The sequence below is a fragment of the Anolis sagrei genome, chromosome 3 (assembly GCF_037176765.1).
Source record: "Anolis sagrei isolate rAnoSag1 chromosome 3, rAnoSag1.mat, whole genome shotgun sequence".
NCBI classification, from domain to species: domain Eukaryota; kingdom Metazoa; phylum Chordata; class Lepidosauria; order Squamata; family Dactyloidae; genus Anolis; species Anolis sagrei.
Genome location: NC_090023.1, coordinates 259,854,635 through 259,870,505, shown reverse-complemented (window position 1 = coordinate 259,870,505; position 15,871 = coordinate 259,854,635). Strand labels below are relative to the sequence as shown.

Sequence of the window (15,871 nt, the reverse complement as noted above, 5' to 3'; positions counted from 1 at the left end):
TACAGTCTTGGAAGAAGTATGGATAGATATGTTTCATTTAACAATGTACACCTGCTTCCAAGCATTGCTGCTTTAGCAGGAAATTTGGTACTATTGGAGTTCAACCTGTGATTGTGTCTAATGTTCAGGGTACTCTGGATGTTGGGAATGACAATGATGTTTCTAATTATGAGGTTGCCCTAGATGTAGAGAATGACAATGGGATTTCTGCTCAAAGTGTTTTTTCTGATGAGAATGTTCTTAAAGGGTTTGGGGATGATGGTATGGCCCCTGGAAGAGGGCCTGAATTGGTACGAGAGAACTCCCAGGACTTTGAGTCTGAGAGAAGCTCAGCCCAGCTGCAGAAATTAATGAGCCAGTAGATAGAAGGCATATTTTCAGTCAGCACAGGCAAACAAACCAATATCTCGGTGTTCTGCCAGACTGAGAGAGAGATTGATAACAGAGTCAAGGCTGAAATAAAATCCACTTCTGGCCCCTTGGGACATAGAGTAGATTAGGGGATAAAAGTGCCAAGTACAGAATATATAGTCAGACGAAGCAACATTGGAATTGAGTCAAGACGTCTTTCCTGGTCCTTGGAAACCTTGCCTTGGATAGATTCATGTGTTAAGTGCCTTTTTGATTTCATGATTTAAGTTTTGAAGTTTTACCGTGGAAGTTTCTGTATTTGTTTTTCATGTACTCTGATGGACTAATTTCCTGGACTATTTGTTTCTGCTTATCTTTCTACCTAATAGGATTTACCTATTTTTATTGAGTATTTTTATTGCTATTGCTTTTTAATTATCTTGAATAAACTGCTTGCATTTTTACTCAACTGTGTGGTGTTTAAAGTCAGAGGGCTTTCCTGGCATGGAGTGCAACTGGTACTAGAGGCAGAAGTAATGTAAGGGCAGATTTGGTTCCTGTAGTTGTGTGCCTTCAAGTCATTTCCGACTTATGGCAATCTTTAGTTGACTCTATCACAAGCTTTTCTGGGACTGAGAAGATGTGACTTGCTCAGAGTCAAGCAGTGTATTTTCAAAGCCCAATGGGGGATTCAAACCCAGGCTTCCAGAGCTCTAGACCAACACTCAAAGCATTATGCCAGATGCATAGATATAGGCCAGGCATGGGCAAGTTAAGGCCAGGGGACTGATGTGGCCCCCTGGGTGCTTACCTCAGGCCGTACTCATTTTCCTTGTCCCTCTTGGTATAGGGACAAGGTGACCCACCGTGTCCTTATGCCAAAAAGATGAGAGAGGAAGGCACGCAGAAGATGAGAGTCCTCTGAAGAGCTCTCAGCCACTGCGTGCATTACCCTCCTATTGGCATAAGGACATTGTGAGAAACCCCATCCAGGAGGACAGCTTGAGGAAGGCACGCAGTGGCTGAGAGCCTTCCAGAGTACTCTCAGTCACCACATGTCTTGCCCTCCTCCTGACATAATGCCAAGAGGACAGCCTGAGGATCGGGAGGGAGGATCAGGGCAGTCATTGCATGTCTTGCCTTTCTCCCAGCACAAGGATAGGGTGAGCAGCCCCATCCTTATGCCAGGATAACACCCTGAGGATGACTTAAGCCCTGCTCTGCCCTTTCTTAGCCCTGTCCCTTCCAGGCCCACTCCACCCAGCATGGGCACGACCCATGCTGGCCAGGCCGGCAATGCAGCTCTAAGGCAAAAATGTTTGTCAATGCCTGGTATAGACTACAGTATAGCAGAGATTGTACATTTTTGTGTTTGACGTGGTAGTGAAGATAGGGCTCAAATGCCCTAAAGTACGTGTGTCAAACTCGAGTCCCACGGGCCAAATCCGGGCCACCATGTCATTTGTTGTGTCCCTCCAGATGCTAGACTACAACACCTGTATTCCTCATCATTAGACATCATGACTAGAGCTGATGGGAGTTGGGATATAGTAATATATGAAAAGCTGCAGTTTGTTCTGTTTAGTTAGGAGAGCAGGGTTTGGATTTAGACGCAAGGCTTGTGGATATGATGTCTAGACTTTAAAATCTCCTTTGACCTTTTCCCAACCTCAGAGCCACAGGTTTTGTTTTTGTGTCAGAAGTGACTTGAGAAACTGCAAGTTGCTTTTGGTGTGAGATAATTGGCTGTCTGCAAGGACATTGCCCAGGGGGCACCCAGACGTTTTACTATCCTGTGGGTGGCTTCTCTCATGTCCCCGCATGGGAAGCTGGAGCTGACAGATGGGAGCTCACTGGGAGCTCACCACACTCCCTTGATTTGAACCGCTGACCTTTTGGTCAGCAGTCCTGCCAGCACAAGGCTTTAACCCATTGCGCCACAGGTGCTGTTGGGTTGCAATTCCCATTATCCCCAGTCTGCATGATGGATCGTCAAAAGTGGAGGAAGTTGTTTATTTATTTATTTACTATATTTCTATACCGCCCTTCTCAGCCCAGAGGCGACTTGGAGAGGTTGTTGTTCAGTAACACCTGGGGACCCAAACTAGGTACTAACTAAAGTGCTCTAATCACATTGTAAAACAATTATAATTGGTCCTCTGTTTCCAATCCATGGATTCAACCGTGCTTTGAAGGCACCCATAAGGATGATATGGCTCTTGATGAAAATAAGTTTGATACCCCTACCCTAAAGGAACCACATCCTGTCTGATCTTGGAAGTTCATGGTTAAGACTTGGACTAGAATCCACCAATGAAGGGTAGATTTCAAAGGAAGAAAATGGCAAAAATATTCCTTGCCTAAGAAATTCATGGGATTGATAAGCCATTTGAAGGTGCATGCATGTAATCTGCACACACACAATATAGAAAGGACTCAATGAGAACCCGCTAACCTAAATGATTTGGTTTTTTGGGGTTCCGTATTGCATTGCACCTGTAATTTTAAGTCTTGCCAACTTGTTAAATAGATGATGTGAATATGTATTGTCGAAGGCTTTCATGGCCGGAATCACTGGGTTGTTGTAGGTTTTTTTCGGGCTATATGGCCATGGTCTAGAGGCATTCTCTCCTGACGTTTCGCCTGCATCTATAGCAAGCATTTTCAGAGGTAGTGAGGTCTGTTGGAACTAGGAAAAAGGGTTTATATATCTGTGGAATGACCAGGGTGAGACAAAGGACTCTTGTCTGCTGGAGCTAGGTGTGAATGTTTCAACTGACCACCTTGATTAGCATACAATGGCCTGACTGTGCCTGGAGCAAACTTTTGTTGAGAGGTGATTAGATGTCCTTGTTTGTTCAAACACGAATCAAGGAACATGAAAGGCACTGCAGACTACTTCAACCAGAGAAGTCAGCCATAGCAGAGCACCTGATGAACCAACCTGGACACAGCATTTTATTTAAGAACACAGAAATGCTGGACCACTCGAACAACCAACATATCAGAAAACACAGAGAAGCCACTGAAATACACAAACATGTGGACAATTTCAACAGAAAGGAGGAAACCATAAAAATGAAAAAAAATCTGGCTACCAGAATTTAAAAAACTCTAAAATTACAACAGCACAACAACAGAGAGGAAACAAACAAGGACATCTAATCACCTCTCAACAAAAGTTTTCTCCAGGCACAGTCAGGTCATTGTATGCTAATCAATGTGGTCAGTTGAAACATTCACACCTAGCTCCAGCAGACAAGAGTCCTTTGTCTCAACCTGGTCATTCCACAGATATATAAACCATTTTTCCTAGTTCCAACAGACCTCACTACCTCTGAGGATGCTTGCCATAGATGCAGGCGAAACGTCAGGAGAGAATGCCTCTAGACCATGGCCATACAGCCCGAAAAAACCTACAACATCCCAGATGATGTGAACTTAGTATCTTGGGTTATATTGACACACAGGGTTTTTGGAAGGGCCTTATTTGAGGTCAAGTGGTTACTACATTTAGAATAAAAGATACAATTTGATCTGAATTCAGAATGCAAATGAGCATGACTGAAGTCTGGAAAACCACAGCTTTCAGCACCATGCCAGAAATGAGAATCTTTCCTTTATTATTTTAGACAAGATATTCCAATTTCCAAATGATTAATTATGACCACAGAAAAAATGTTTTGGGCAGATATAAATGAGTTTGGAGATTTCCTCGCCAAACTACATCTTCTATTTTTCATGTGCCTACTCATGAGTGATCCTCAATATAGCTTGGCACAACTCAGATTGAAGCAAGGCTTTCCAAGGATGAAAAGCAAAGCTTTGTTGCATGCAACAGGAACTTCTGAAACAGCAGTCCAGAGCTCAGTGGAATTCCATCCACTACTTTCCCAAGACTGCAAGCTCAAGTTTCTGATGTGCTTCTGTACTACACAAATATAGACCCCTTATAGTCTGTCATATAAAATCTAGATTATCTGCTTTGAACTGGATTATATGGCAGTGTAGACTCATATAATCCAATTCAAAGCACGTAATGTAGATCAGGCATGGGCAAACTTCAGCCCTCAAGGTGTTTTTGACTTCAACTCCTACAATTCCTAACAGCCAGTATATGAAACATAAATGAACTTCATTATTTAGACTTTGGTCCCACCTCTAAGATATGTTATGTGCATATTAGGTAAAGGTAAAGGTTTTCCCCTGACATTAAGTCCAGTCGTGTCCGACTCTGAAGGTTGGTGCTCATCTAAGCTGAAGAGCCAGCGCTGGCCGTAGACACCTCCAAAGTCATGTGGCCGGCATGACTGCACGGAGTACTGTTACCTTCCTGCCGGAGCTGTACCTATTGATCTACTCACAATTGCAGAATTCCAAAACAATAGTAATAATAAAATGCCAGACATTTCTGGATAAAGATAAGGAATCGTCTCAAACTGTAGTGATGAGAAGGAGAAGGGGAAGAAGGAAGGGAGAGGAGAGAAAAGAAAGAGGAAGGGGTGAGGGAAAGAGAAGAAGGGGAAGAAAGGGGGAGAAGGGGAAAGAGAAGTTGAGGAAAAGGAGGGAGAAGGAAAGAAAGAAAGAAAGAAAGAAAGAGGAGGAAAGAAGGGAAAAGGGAAGGAAGCAAAGGAAGAAGGAGGAAGTGGGAAAAGGAGAAAAGGAAGAAGGAAAGGATGGGGGGAGAAAGAAAGGGGAAAGAGGAAGGGAGGGAAAGAGAAAGAGGAGAAAGGAAGGGGAGGAAAAGAGGATGGGGGAAAGAGGAAAAGAAGGAGGAGGGGAGGGGAGGAGAAGAAAGAAAGAGAAGGAGAAAGAGAGAGAGAGAGAAGAAAGGGGGAAAGGGAAGGAAGTGAAGAACATGGGGGGGAGAAGAAAGAAAGAAAGAAAGAAAGAAAGAAAGAAAGGAGAAAGGGAAGAAAGCAAAGAAAGGGGGAGGAGAAAGACGGGAAGGAAGGAAGGAGAGGAAAAGTGGAAGAGGGAGAAAGGGAAGAAGGAGAAGTAAAGGGAGGAGGAGGAAGAGAAAGAAAGGGGGAGGAAAAGAGGAAGGGGAAAGGGGAAAGGAAGAAGGAAAGGGTACTGTTAGGAGAAAGAAAGGGGGTGAAAAAGAGAAGGGGAAGAAGGGGAAAAGGAAAAAGGAAAGGGGGAGGAAAAGAGGTAGGGGAAGAAAGGGGGAAGGGAAGAAGAAGGGGATAGGAGGAGAAAGAAAAAAGGAGGAAAAGCAAAAAGGAGGGGAGGAGGAGGAGAAGGAGGAGGAGAAGAGGAAGGAGAGGAGAAGAGAGGGCAGGAGGAGGAGAAAGGGAAGAAATGTAGGAAAAGGGAAGGCGAGAGGAAGGAGGAGGAGAAGCAGCTGAAACGGGAGATTTGCATACTGTCTTTTCCTCTTACCTAGTTTCCCCAAACTGGAGAATTTCCCCCTTTGTCTGTCTATCCGCACAGAAAGTGGAGACTCGGGACCAAGTACCTCCCAAACCTCTGTTGGTGGAAGACCCCGGGAAACTCCCCCAGAGGATCCCCCTTCCTCTCTGTTTTTGGCAACCCTGCTGCCATCCCTGGAGAGAGAAATTCCCTTGGCTTGGCCGGGAGGGGAGCTGCCCGCCGCCGGCCGCCTCCTCCTCCTGTTCCTCTCCTGCTCCTCTCCAGACAAAACAAGGGCAGGGAGAGCTGTCGGGAGAGAGAAAGCGGGTTTCTTCTTCTCCTCCTTCCATGGACTAAAACGAGACTTTTTGCTTGGAGAGGATGGTGGGCGCTTGGCGAAGGCATCCGGGAGCAGAGTCCGCTCTCTTCAGCAGAACAGGTGGGCTTTTGCGGCCAAATTCGGGAACTCTTCTCCTTGCTCCTGAAAAAAAGGATAGCTTAGCTAGACAGACAGGCAGACAGATGACACACACAGAGAGAGTTGTGCGTACTTGTGAGGGAGTGTCAGAGAAAGGTCTGTTGCAAATGCTGAACTTTTAAAGGTACCAACCTACAGACAACTAACTGCATTGTGTCCCAGGGCAAAGGGAAATACAGATAAATGTTTTTGGAAGCATCTTCCAAAAAAAGGAGGAGGAAAATGGGTTGTTGTGTGCTTTCCAAGCTCTATGGCCAAGCTCTATCACCTCGCTACCTCTGAGGATGCTTGCCATAGATGCAGGCGAAGCGTCAGGAGAAAATGCCTCTAGAACATGGCCATATAGCCTGAAAAAACCCACAAGAATCTATGGCCATGTTCCAGAAGCATTCTCTCCTGACGTTTCGCTTTCATCTATGGCAGGCATTCTCAGAGGTTGTGAGATCTGTTGGAAACTAGGAAATGGGGGTTCATATATCTGTGGAACAATGTCCAGGGTGTGAGAAAGAACTCTTGTCTCTTTGAAGTAGGGGTGAATGTTGCATGCCATTTCACATGCCAGTAAGGTAATGCTCAAGATCCTGCAAGAAAGACTCCAGCAATACATGGAGCGAGAGTTGCCAGATGTCCAAGCTGGGTTTAGAAAAGGCAGAGGAACGAGAGACCAGATTGCCAATATCCGGATGCTGGATAATGGAGAAAGGCGGGGAGTTTCAGACTATTTTATTAGTTTTATTGATTATTCTAAAGCCTTTGACTGTGTGGATCATAATAAATTATGGCAAGTTCTTGGTGGTATGGGCATACCAAATCACCTTGTCTCTCTCCTAAGGAATCTGTATAAGGACCAAGTAGCAACAGCCAGAACTGACCATGGAACAACAGACTGGTTCAAGATTGGGAAAGGCATATGGCAGGGTTGTATACTCTCACCCAACTTATTCAACTTGTATGCAGAACACATCATGCGATGTGTGGGGCTTGACAAATCCAAGGCTGGGGTTAAAATTGCTGGAAGAAACATTAACAACCTCAGATATGCAGATGACACCACTTTGATGGCCGAAAGCGAGGAGGAGCTGAGGAGCCTTCTAATCAAGGTGAAAGAAGAAAGCGCAAAAGCTGGGTTGCAGTTAAACATTTTAAAAAACCAAGATTCTGGCAACCAGATGGATTGATAACTGGCAAATAGAGGGAGAAAATGTATTTCTAGGTGCAAAGATTACTGCAGACGCAAACTGCTGCCAGGAAATCAGAAGGTGTTTACTTCTTGGGAGGAGAGCAATGACCAATCTCGAGAAAATAGTGAAGAGTAGAGACATCACATTGGCAACGAAGATCCACATAGTCAAAGCAATGGTACTCCCCCTAGTAACCTATGAATGTGAGAGCTGGACCATAAGGAAGGCTGAGCGAAGGAAGAGAGGCGCTTTTGAACTGTGGTGCTGGAGGAAAATTCTGAGAGTGCCTTGGTGTGGGTTGATCTACGGGGTCACAAAGAGTCGGAAGTATGGATTATAATGTATTTTTTGGAGGGTTTTGCTTTTAAAGTCTCTTCTGCTGTGTTTTTCAGTGTTTTTATGAGTGATGGTCACTCGTTGCCCTGATAGGTGTCTTGTGTCCAAATTTGGTGTCAATTCGTCTAGTGGTTTTGAGTTATATTAATCCCACAAACAAACATTACATTTTTATTTATATAGATAGTGGTCTGTGCTCTCTTTTTGTTTGTTTGTTTGTACCCAATTTAGTTCCCCAGATGTTATAAATGACAACTCCCATCACTTCTGATTATCCACAGTGTGACTGGGGATAATAGGAATTGCAGCCCAACAGCACTTGTGGGTTTGAGGTTGGGGAGAGGTCAAAGGGCAAAGGGCATTTTAAAGCCCACAGGCCTTGTATCAGGCCACTCTCCTGACTAGGCAGAACAAATTTCAACAACTGCATATGTTGCTGTATCACAGGCATGTGCAAACTTGGGCCCTCCAGGTGTTTTGGACTTCAACTCTCACAACTCCTAGCATCCTCAGGAAAGGGCCTGAGGTTGTTAGGAACTGTGGAAGTTGGAGTCCAAAACACCTGGAGGGCGCAAGTTTGCCCATGCCTGGTGTACACCCATATAATGCAGTTAAACAATACTATTAATTCTGGGTTGTGGTGCAGCTGGTTGGGAGCCAGCTGCATTAAAAAATTACTACTGGCTGGGAGGTCATGAGTTCAAAGCCAGCCCAGGTCAGAGTGAGCTTTTGGCCATTTGTTTAGCTTGCTGTCAACCTCTGCAGCCCGAAAGACAGTTGAATCTGTCAAAGTAGGAAATTTAGGTACTGCTTGGGGGGGGGGGGGGGGCTAATTTAACTAATTTACGATGCCATAAAACTCTCCAGCAGCGTGCAAAAGAATGAGGAAGTACTCCATCTGTGGATGGTGAAGTGACAGCTCCCCCGGTGGCAGGAATTCAAAAAGCATACCCTCATGAAGCTGGAAAGTTAAATAGCCTCTGTGTCTCTGTCCATATATGTTGTGTGGCATTGAATGTTTGCCATGTCTGTGTGCATTGTGATCCGTCTTCAGTCCACTGCGGGGTGAGACGTGCGGAATATAAATACTGTAAATAAATAAATAAATTCCAAACTGCATTATATGGCAATGGCGATCACAGGGCATATACACTATGCACGACTCCTAAAGAGCCATTGTGCAGAGCCATGTCAAAACATTTTCCTGTCTGAGGCTGAGCCAATGATTTCCCCATGAAAAGTCCTGCCAAGTTATTGTAGTGTGTGCAGACAATCTTCCAAGCTTTCCTCTGTGTCCTTGTCAGTAAAAATACAGCCATACAAACAAATGATTTGTTGCTCTTTTGGGATATTTCAAACAAGTTGCCTTGGGCAGCTGCCTTAGTTTGGATGATTAGGGCGCCAACCTTGCAATTGTGTCTTCAGCATTCCAGGTTTAGGATTGAAGCCCTTCTACACTGTTATATATAACAGTGAGATTATCTGCTTTGAACTGGATTATATAGCCGTGTAGACTCATATAATCCACTTCAAAGTAGATTCTGTGGAGTAACTGCTTTAATAATCTGGATTGCATTTCTAGTGTAGAAAGGGACCAAGATGTTCCTACAAAAAATCACATCACACAGAGGTTTTCTGAGTCCCTATCTACACTGCCATTTAATGCAGTTTGAAACTGCATTATATGGCAGTGTATATGGGATTTGGGATTATAGAGATGGATAATCACATGATACCTTCTTATCAGAAGCACCCAAACCATTCAAAGCTAGTGTGTCAATAATGACTTCTTTCTTTTTTTGCTTTTGAAATTCTGCATTTTTAGTATTATTTTTGAATGGTTGGAAAATTGTGGTATTTTATTTATCGTCTCAGAAGCAAACCAAGTGTACAGTTGTAATGTATTTTTTTAAAAAACACAAAGTTTTCAAACTTGGCATTATACTAAATGTCCTTTGACCAGAAGCTGGCCACTTCAAGTGCCTCTGGTGTTGCTATTAAGAAGGTCCTCCAATGTGCATGTGGCAGGGCCCAGACTGCATTGTAATAGGTGGTCTGTGGTTTGCTCTTTCCACACTCGCATGGCGTGGACTCCACTTTGTGGCCCCATTTCTTAAGGTTGGCTCTGCATCTCGTGGTGCCAGAGCATAGTCTGTTCAGCACCTTCCAGATCACCCAGTCTTCTGTGTGCCCAAGGGGGAGTCTCTCATTTGGTATCAGCCATGGATTGAGGTTTCAGGTTTTAGCCTGCCACTTTTGAACTTTTACTTGCTGAGGTGTACCTGCGAGTATCTCTGTAGATCTTAGAAAACTACTTCTTGATTTGAGTCATTGGCGTGCAGGCTCATATCTGAACAGAGGATGGGCCAGAGATGTCACTGCCTTGGTCCTTTCATTATTGGCTGCTACTTCCTGGCAGATGTCAGGTGGTGCAATACCAGCTAAGCAGTGTAATTTCTCCAGTGGTGTAGGGTGCAGACACCTCGTGATAATGCGGCATGTCTAATTAAGAGTCACATCCACTGTTTTAGTGTGGTGAAATGTGTTCCACACTGGGCATGCGTATTCAGCAGCAGAGTAGCAAAGCACAAGGGCAGATGCCTTCACTGTGTCTGGTTGTGATCCTCAGGTTGTGCCAGTCAGCTTTCGTATGATATTGTTTCTAGCACCCACTTTTTGCTTGATGTTCAGGCAGTGCTTCTGCTAGGTCAGAGGTCTAAGGTAACTCCCAGGTATTTGGATGTGCTGCAATGGTCCAGTGGTATTTCTTCCCAGGTAGTCCTCAGAGCTCGAGATACTTGTCTGTTCTTAAGATGAAAAGTAGACGTCTGTGTTTTAGATAGACTAGCTTGTTTTCCCTGTAACAGCCAGTAAGGGTACTTAGAGCTTCGGGGAGCTTCTGTTCAACCATTTCAAAGCTCCCTGCTTGGGTGGTGATGGCACAATCATCAGAATAGATGAAGTTCTGTCTCTTCTGACAGTGGCTGATCATTTGTGTAGATTTTTTTTTGGTCATGTCAGGAGTGACTTGAGAAACCGCAAGTCGCTTCTGGTGTGAGAGAATTGGCCGTCTGCAAGGACGTTGCCCAGGGGACGCCCGGATGATTTTGATGTTTTTATCATCCTTGTGGGAGGCTTGGCTCATGTCCCCGCATGAAGAGCTGGAGCTGATAGAGGGAGTTAATCCACCTCTCCTCGGATTCGAACCTGTGACCTGTCGGTCTTTAGTCCTGCTGGCACAGGGGTTTAACCCACTACAACACCGGGGGTTCCATTTGTGTAGATGTTAAACAATGATGGAGCAAGCACACTCCCCTGAGGAAAGTCATTCCACAAAATTGTGGTACCATAATAAAATCCCATAAATATGACCATATTGCCCTATAGAAGCCCGCTTTAACATTGTTTTAAATTACTTGTAAACCACTTTGTTCCCATTCTGGGAAAAAGGCAGAATATAAATTCAATTGAAAAAAAATTCATAAGGACCTGAACCAACCATTTTTTAATTTTGGAAATTTGCATATTCAATTTACATATTGTGGAAATTTACATATGTACTTCAACTGAGTCCCAAAGTCCTTAATAGGTAAAATATGGTTTACTGACCATATTTTACCATAAAAAGCCAAGCATGCATTGCTTGGTGATTAATATGTAATAGTGTGAACCTTGTGAATTTTTCTGTTTGTGTAGCAACTCCCCCGCCTCCATTGGCCCAATTATTTTTTGGCACCAAAATGAGAACAAGTGCCAAACAATGAATGCTGTCAGCCTCGTGAGATGATGAAATGATTATTTCATGGTTCAAAACAAGAACATTCATCTTGTTGCAGAAGCTAGAATAAGAATGTAGTTATGCCATTGATTTAATTAAAACGCAATATCTAACCATCTTAAAAATATAATAGTAAGATAAAATAAAGCAAACCATACCCAAATTCCTAAACACTGCCTGAATGGAAAAGTAAAAGAAACTATTTTACCATCTTGCAGAAAACTGCAAAAAATTGTCAGTAAGAATTCCCTGGTTGAAATACGGGATCTTATCCTATTTCAGTGCCAAGTTTATCCTTCCACTCATTTCTTATAATGTATTCTTTGTTAAACTCATCCATCTTACAAATGAGCAGTTTCCATACACACATTGCCAAAATGGCAAAGCACTTAGAAAATGGAATAGCAAATAATTATCAGTATTACCATAAAATTGATGTCGATATACCCCAAAACAAAGAAAATATCTGCAGATGTTCCTACAGAGCTCTAAAAGGTTTCGTCAATCTGATCTGATCACTGGGGAGTTTTCTTCATGTTTGTTTAAAAGTCATATAAATTCTTAACACATTTTGTCCACTTTGCATGTTTATTCAGAAGGAATTCAAATGGGATTTTTACTCAATGGATTAGGGAGGCTGCTATATTTGGGGTCAGACACAACAAGAATTTCAAAAGGGTTCTCTTTACTTCCCCAAGGACTAGGACCCTGTCCACACTACACACTTATAGCACTTTGATCACACTTTCACTACTATGAGGAGCATTCATTAAAAATTTCCCCTGACCCGCTTCCTGTAGACTGAGAGCAATGAAACTTGGCACAGTTATAATAAATAATAATAATTAGCTGTCCCCTGCCAGGCGTTGCTGTGGCCCAGTCTGGTGATCTGGAATATAAAGTAATGAGAAAGTGTTGGTTTCTAATATATATAATTCCTTTATGCTTGTGAGTAAACAGTATTTCTTGTTGTTTCTTTGTCAGTGTTGATGTGGAGAGTGTCTGGTTTGCCTACTCTGGAATATGCAGCATATCATAGTCCTTCTTTAAGGGTCTCTTTCAAATCTGTGATACTATATCTCTCTGTGTGTGAGAGAGAATCATATCTATCTATCTATATTTATGACTGGATGGCTCTTTGTCAGGAGGGCTCTGATTACATTTTCTTGGCCTGATGAAGGGAGTTGGATTGGATGGCCTTAAGTATTTTCTGTTGGTCATGGGGGTTCTGTGTGGGAAGTTTGCCCCATTTCTGTTGTTTTGTGGGTTTCAGAGTGCTCTTTAATTGTAGTGAACTATAAATCCCAGTAACTACAAACCCCAAATGTCGAGGTCTATTTCCCTTAAACTCCATCTGTGTTCATATTTAGGCATATGAATTTTTTGTGTCAAGTTTGGTCCAGATCCATCATTGTTTGAGTCCACAGTGCTCTCTGGATGTGGGTGAACTACAATTCCCAAACTCAAGGTCAATGTCCACCAAACCCTTCCAGTTTTTTCTGTTGGTCATAGGAGCACTGCATGCTAAGTTTGGCCCAATTTCATCATTGGTGGAGTTCAGAATGCTCTTTGATTGTAGGTAAACTATAAATCCCAGCAACGACAATTCCGAAATGACAAACTCACATTTTTGAGTGATGGTCACTCCTTGTGTTGTGAGACGTTTTGTTGCCAAATTTGGTGTGATTTCGTTCATTGGTTCTTTTGTTCCTAGGGTGCTCATTATGCACAGAGCATTTTTATATATAATAATAATAATAATAATAATAATAATAATAATACTTTATTTATACCCTGCTACCATCTTCCCAAGGGACTCAGTGCGGCTCACATGAGTCCTTCTCTACATTATTAGTCGTTCTCTACATACGGGCCACCTAGGGACACACACTTCTCCCATCTTTTTAAGCAACCGTAAACACCTTGCTTGTAGAAGTCAACAGGTTGTGACTTCAGTAATCAGAGTCTCATCATCTGAAAAATGCTTGCCCTTCGAAAATAACGTCATTGTTGGAAAGAGGTGGAAGTCAATGGTGCGAGGTCGGGTGAATAAGGGGGATGCGGTAGAATTTCAAAGCCACGTGAGCATGCTTCCATTTGGGCAACATGTGAGTTATGAACGGGTGCATTGTCTTTGGTGAGCATGCCATGTTTCTTGGTTTTGATGTCCTCCCACAATTTCTGCAGCAGTGAAGCATAGTATACCCCAGTGATCATGGCACCCTTTGCTAGGAAATCCATCAATACTATCCCATGCTGGTCCCAAAATACTGTGAGCATGACCTTGCCTGCTGAGAGTTGGCATGTGTCTTCTTTGGAGGTTTGTTTGTCATGTCAGGAGTGACTTGAGAAACTGCAAGTTGCTTCTGGTGTGAGAGAATTGGCAGTCTGCAAGGACATTGCCCAAGAGACGCCTGGATGAATTGATGTTTTTATCATCCTTGTGGGAGGCTTCTCTCATGTCCCCACATGAGGAGCTGGAGCTGATAGAGGGAACTCATCTGCCTCTCCCCGGATTTGAACCTGTGACCTGTCGGTCTTCAGTCCTGCCGGCACAGGGGTTTCACCCACTGCGCCACCGAGGGCTCCTTCTTTGGAGGTGATGAGTCATGATTCTCCCTTTGCATCAACTGGACTTTAGTCTCAGGATCATAGTGATGGACCCAGCTTTCATCCTGTCTAATCAGTATATTGAAAAAGTCCTCCTGGTTTCCATGGCACATTATCAATAGAGCCTGAAAGCATTTGACTCGTTTCTGTTTCTGGAAAGGTGTGAGCAACAGGGAGACCCAGTGAGCAGATACCTTATGCATGTGAAGTTGGTCTTAGATAATTTTTTTCCCCATGACCCCCACACTAATCTTGAAATTTTGGGCTAGGTGGCGAATGGTTACACAGTGATTTTCCAAAATGGTGACCTTCTCTTGCTGGATGGTGTATTCATCAGTAGGAGAGTGGGGTCACCCAGGAATTGGAGCTGTTTGCACCGAAGTCCGACCACATTTGAATTGACGATTCCAGTTCTTGACTCCATCATATGCTGGGAATCATCCCAATAAACCTCTTTCATCTCATCGAACGTCTCCTTTGGTGTGCAGCCTTTCAAGTAAAGGAACTTGATGACTGCTTTGTATTCCTCTGGGTCTATTATCAAACCTCACACCACTTCAGCACCTGCAAAATCAAGACGGTTCTCAGTTCTGAGTTGTAAATTGGCACGTAACCTATAGAGACTTATCTGCAGATAAATTTGGATATACTGTTTGCAAGGGAAGAAGAAGAGAACATATCCTCCAACTGTCCTGGTTTAGCAAGCGCAGTTCCAAATAATTCTCTGTTATCCTACATTGTTTTTAAAACATCACCATTTCTCTTTCTTCCATCGTCTCTGTTTGTACTCAGCTGACGCCAATTCAGCAAACCCAGCTTTCAGCCAAGTACAAAAAAGGAGCTTGCATTCATTTAACTCAACAGAGGGCAGAGGAATGGGAAAACTCTTGCCCTTCCCAGTAGAGCCCAAGCAAAAGCAAACTGCTGCATTCTCCTAGCTTGTGTGCTGTTCCATTGATAACTATCATCATCTGGACCATATCCTGATGTTCCTTCACTACTGGTGTCCTGATTTTCATCTGTGAGGAGATATGGGAGAGGTTGTAAGTACATCTAGTCTGCCGAGAGCTGAGTGGTGGCACGTGGCACAGGGAAACGTGACCCAGTTTGTGGATGTGGGCAGAAGCAGATCTAATGGCAGGATTTTGCTTTAATCACAAAGAAAATCCTCTTGACCTGTAATGCAGAATCTGGATCAGTGTTTCATCTGATCAGCCTCTTAACACAGAACTTAGAGGCCCAGCCTGTCTGTCTGTCTGGGAAGGAGAAGAGACAGGAGCAAAAGAGAACAGCAGGCTGCCTCAAGACCTTTACCTGACTGAAGTGGAGTGTCATACGGTACTATCTCAGAGTATGGTGGAATCTCCTTTTTTGGATGGTCATCTGTTAGGAAGGCTTTGATTCCAGCTCTAATTCTACATACTGCCCTTCTCTTGGGTTGCCATGTCCCAAGCCCAGGCCTTGAGTCTCCAGGTTTTGTAGGTTATTTCTAGGTAGGATACGAGGGTGGAAATCCTCCAGTTTCAGGGAGCAAATGTCCATCTCAGCTGGGAGACGAGCTTGTTGCTCTTCTGTGCCTTCAGATCATTTCCAACCCATGGTAACCTTAAGGCTAACCTATCACAGGGTCTTCTTGGCAAGATTTGTTCAGAAGAGGACTGGTATTGCATTCATGTGAGGCTGAGAGAGTGTAACCTGTAGATGTGCTCCTATAATTTGTTAGAGAAGTGTTCTCTTTTGAAATCTCTATGTCCTCCAACACAATTGGAAAAAGTTGGCCAC

General features: G+C 43.6%; 1 protein-coding gene across 12 annotated transcripts in view; it reads left to right on the top strand.

Annotated features, from left to right (window-relative positions):
- The window catches only part of MCF2L2 (MCF.2 cell line derived transforming sequence-like 2), a 243,203-nt gene that overhangs the window by 34,355 nt on the left and 192,977 nt on the right, over positions 1-15,871 (top strand). Inside the window, exon 1 of one of the 12 annotated variants that reach the window (XM_067466069.1) lies at positions 6,044-6,145. The exons of the other annotated variants lie outside the window; for them this stretch is intronic. Within the exon in view, the coding sequence (XP_067322170.1) occupies positions 6,088-6,145 (58 nt within the window). The 5' untranslated portion in view covers positions 6,044-6,087. Of the gene's footprint in view, positions 1-6,043; positions 6,146-15,871 lie in introns of those variants that run through there. 12 annotated transcript variants of the gene reach the window in all.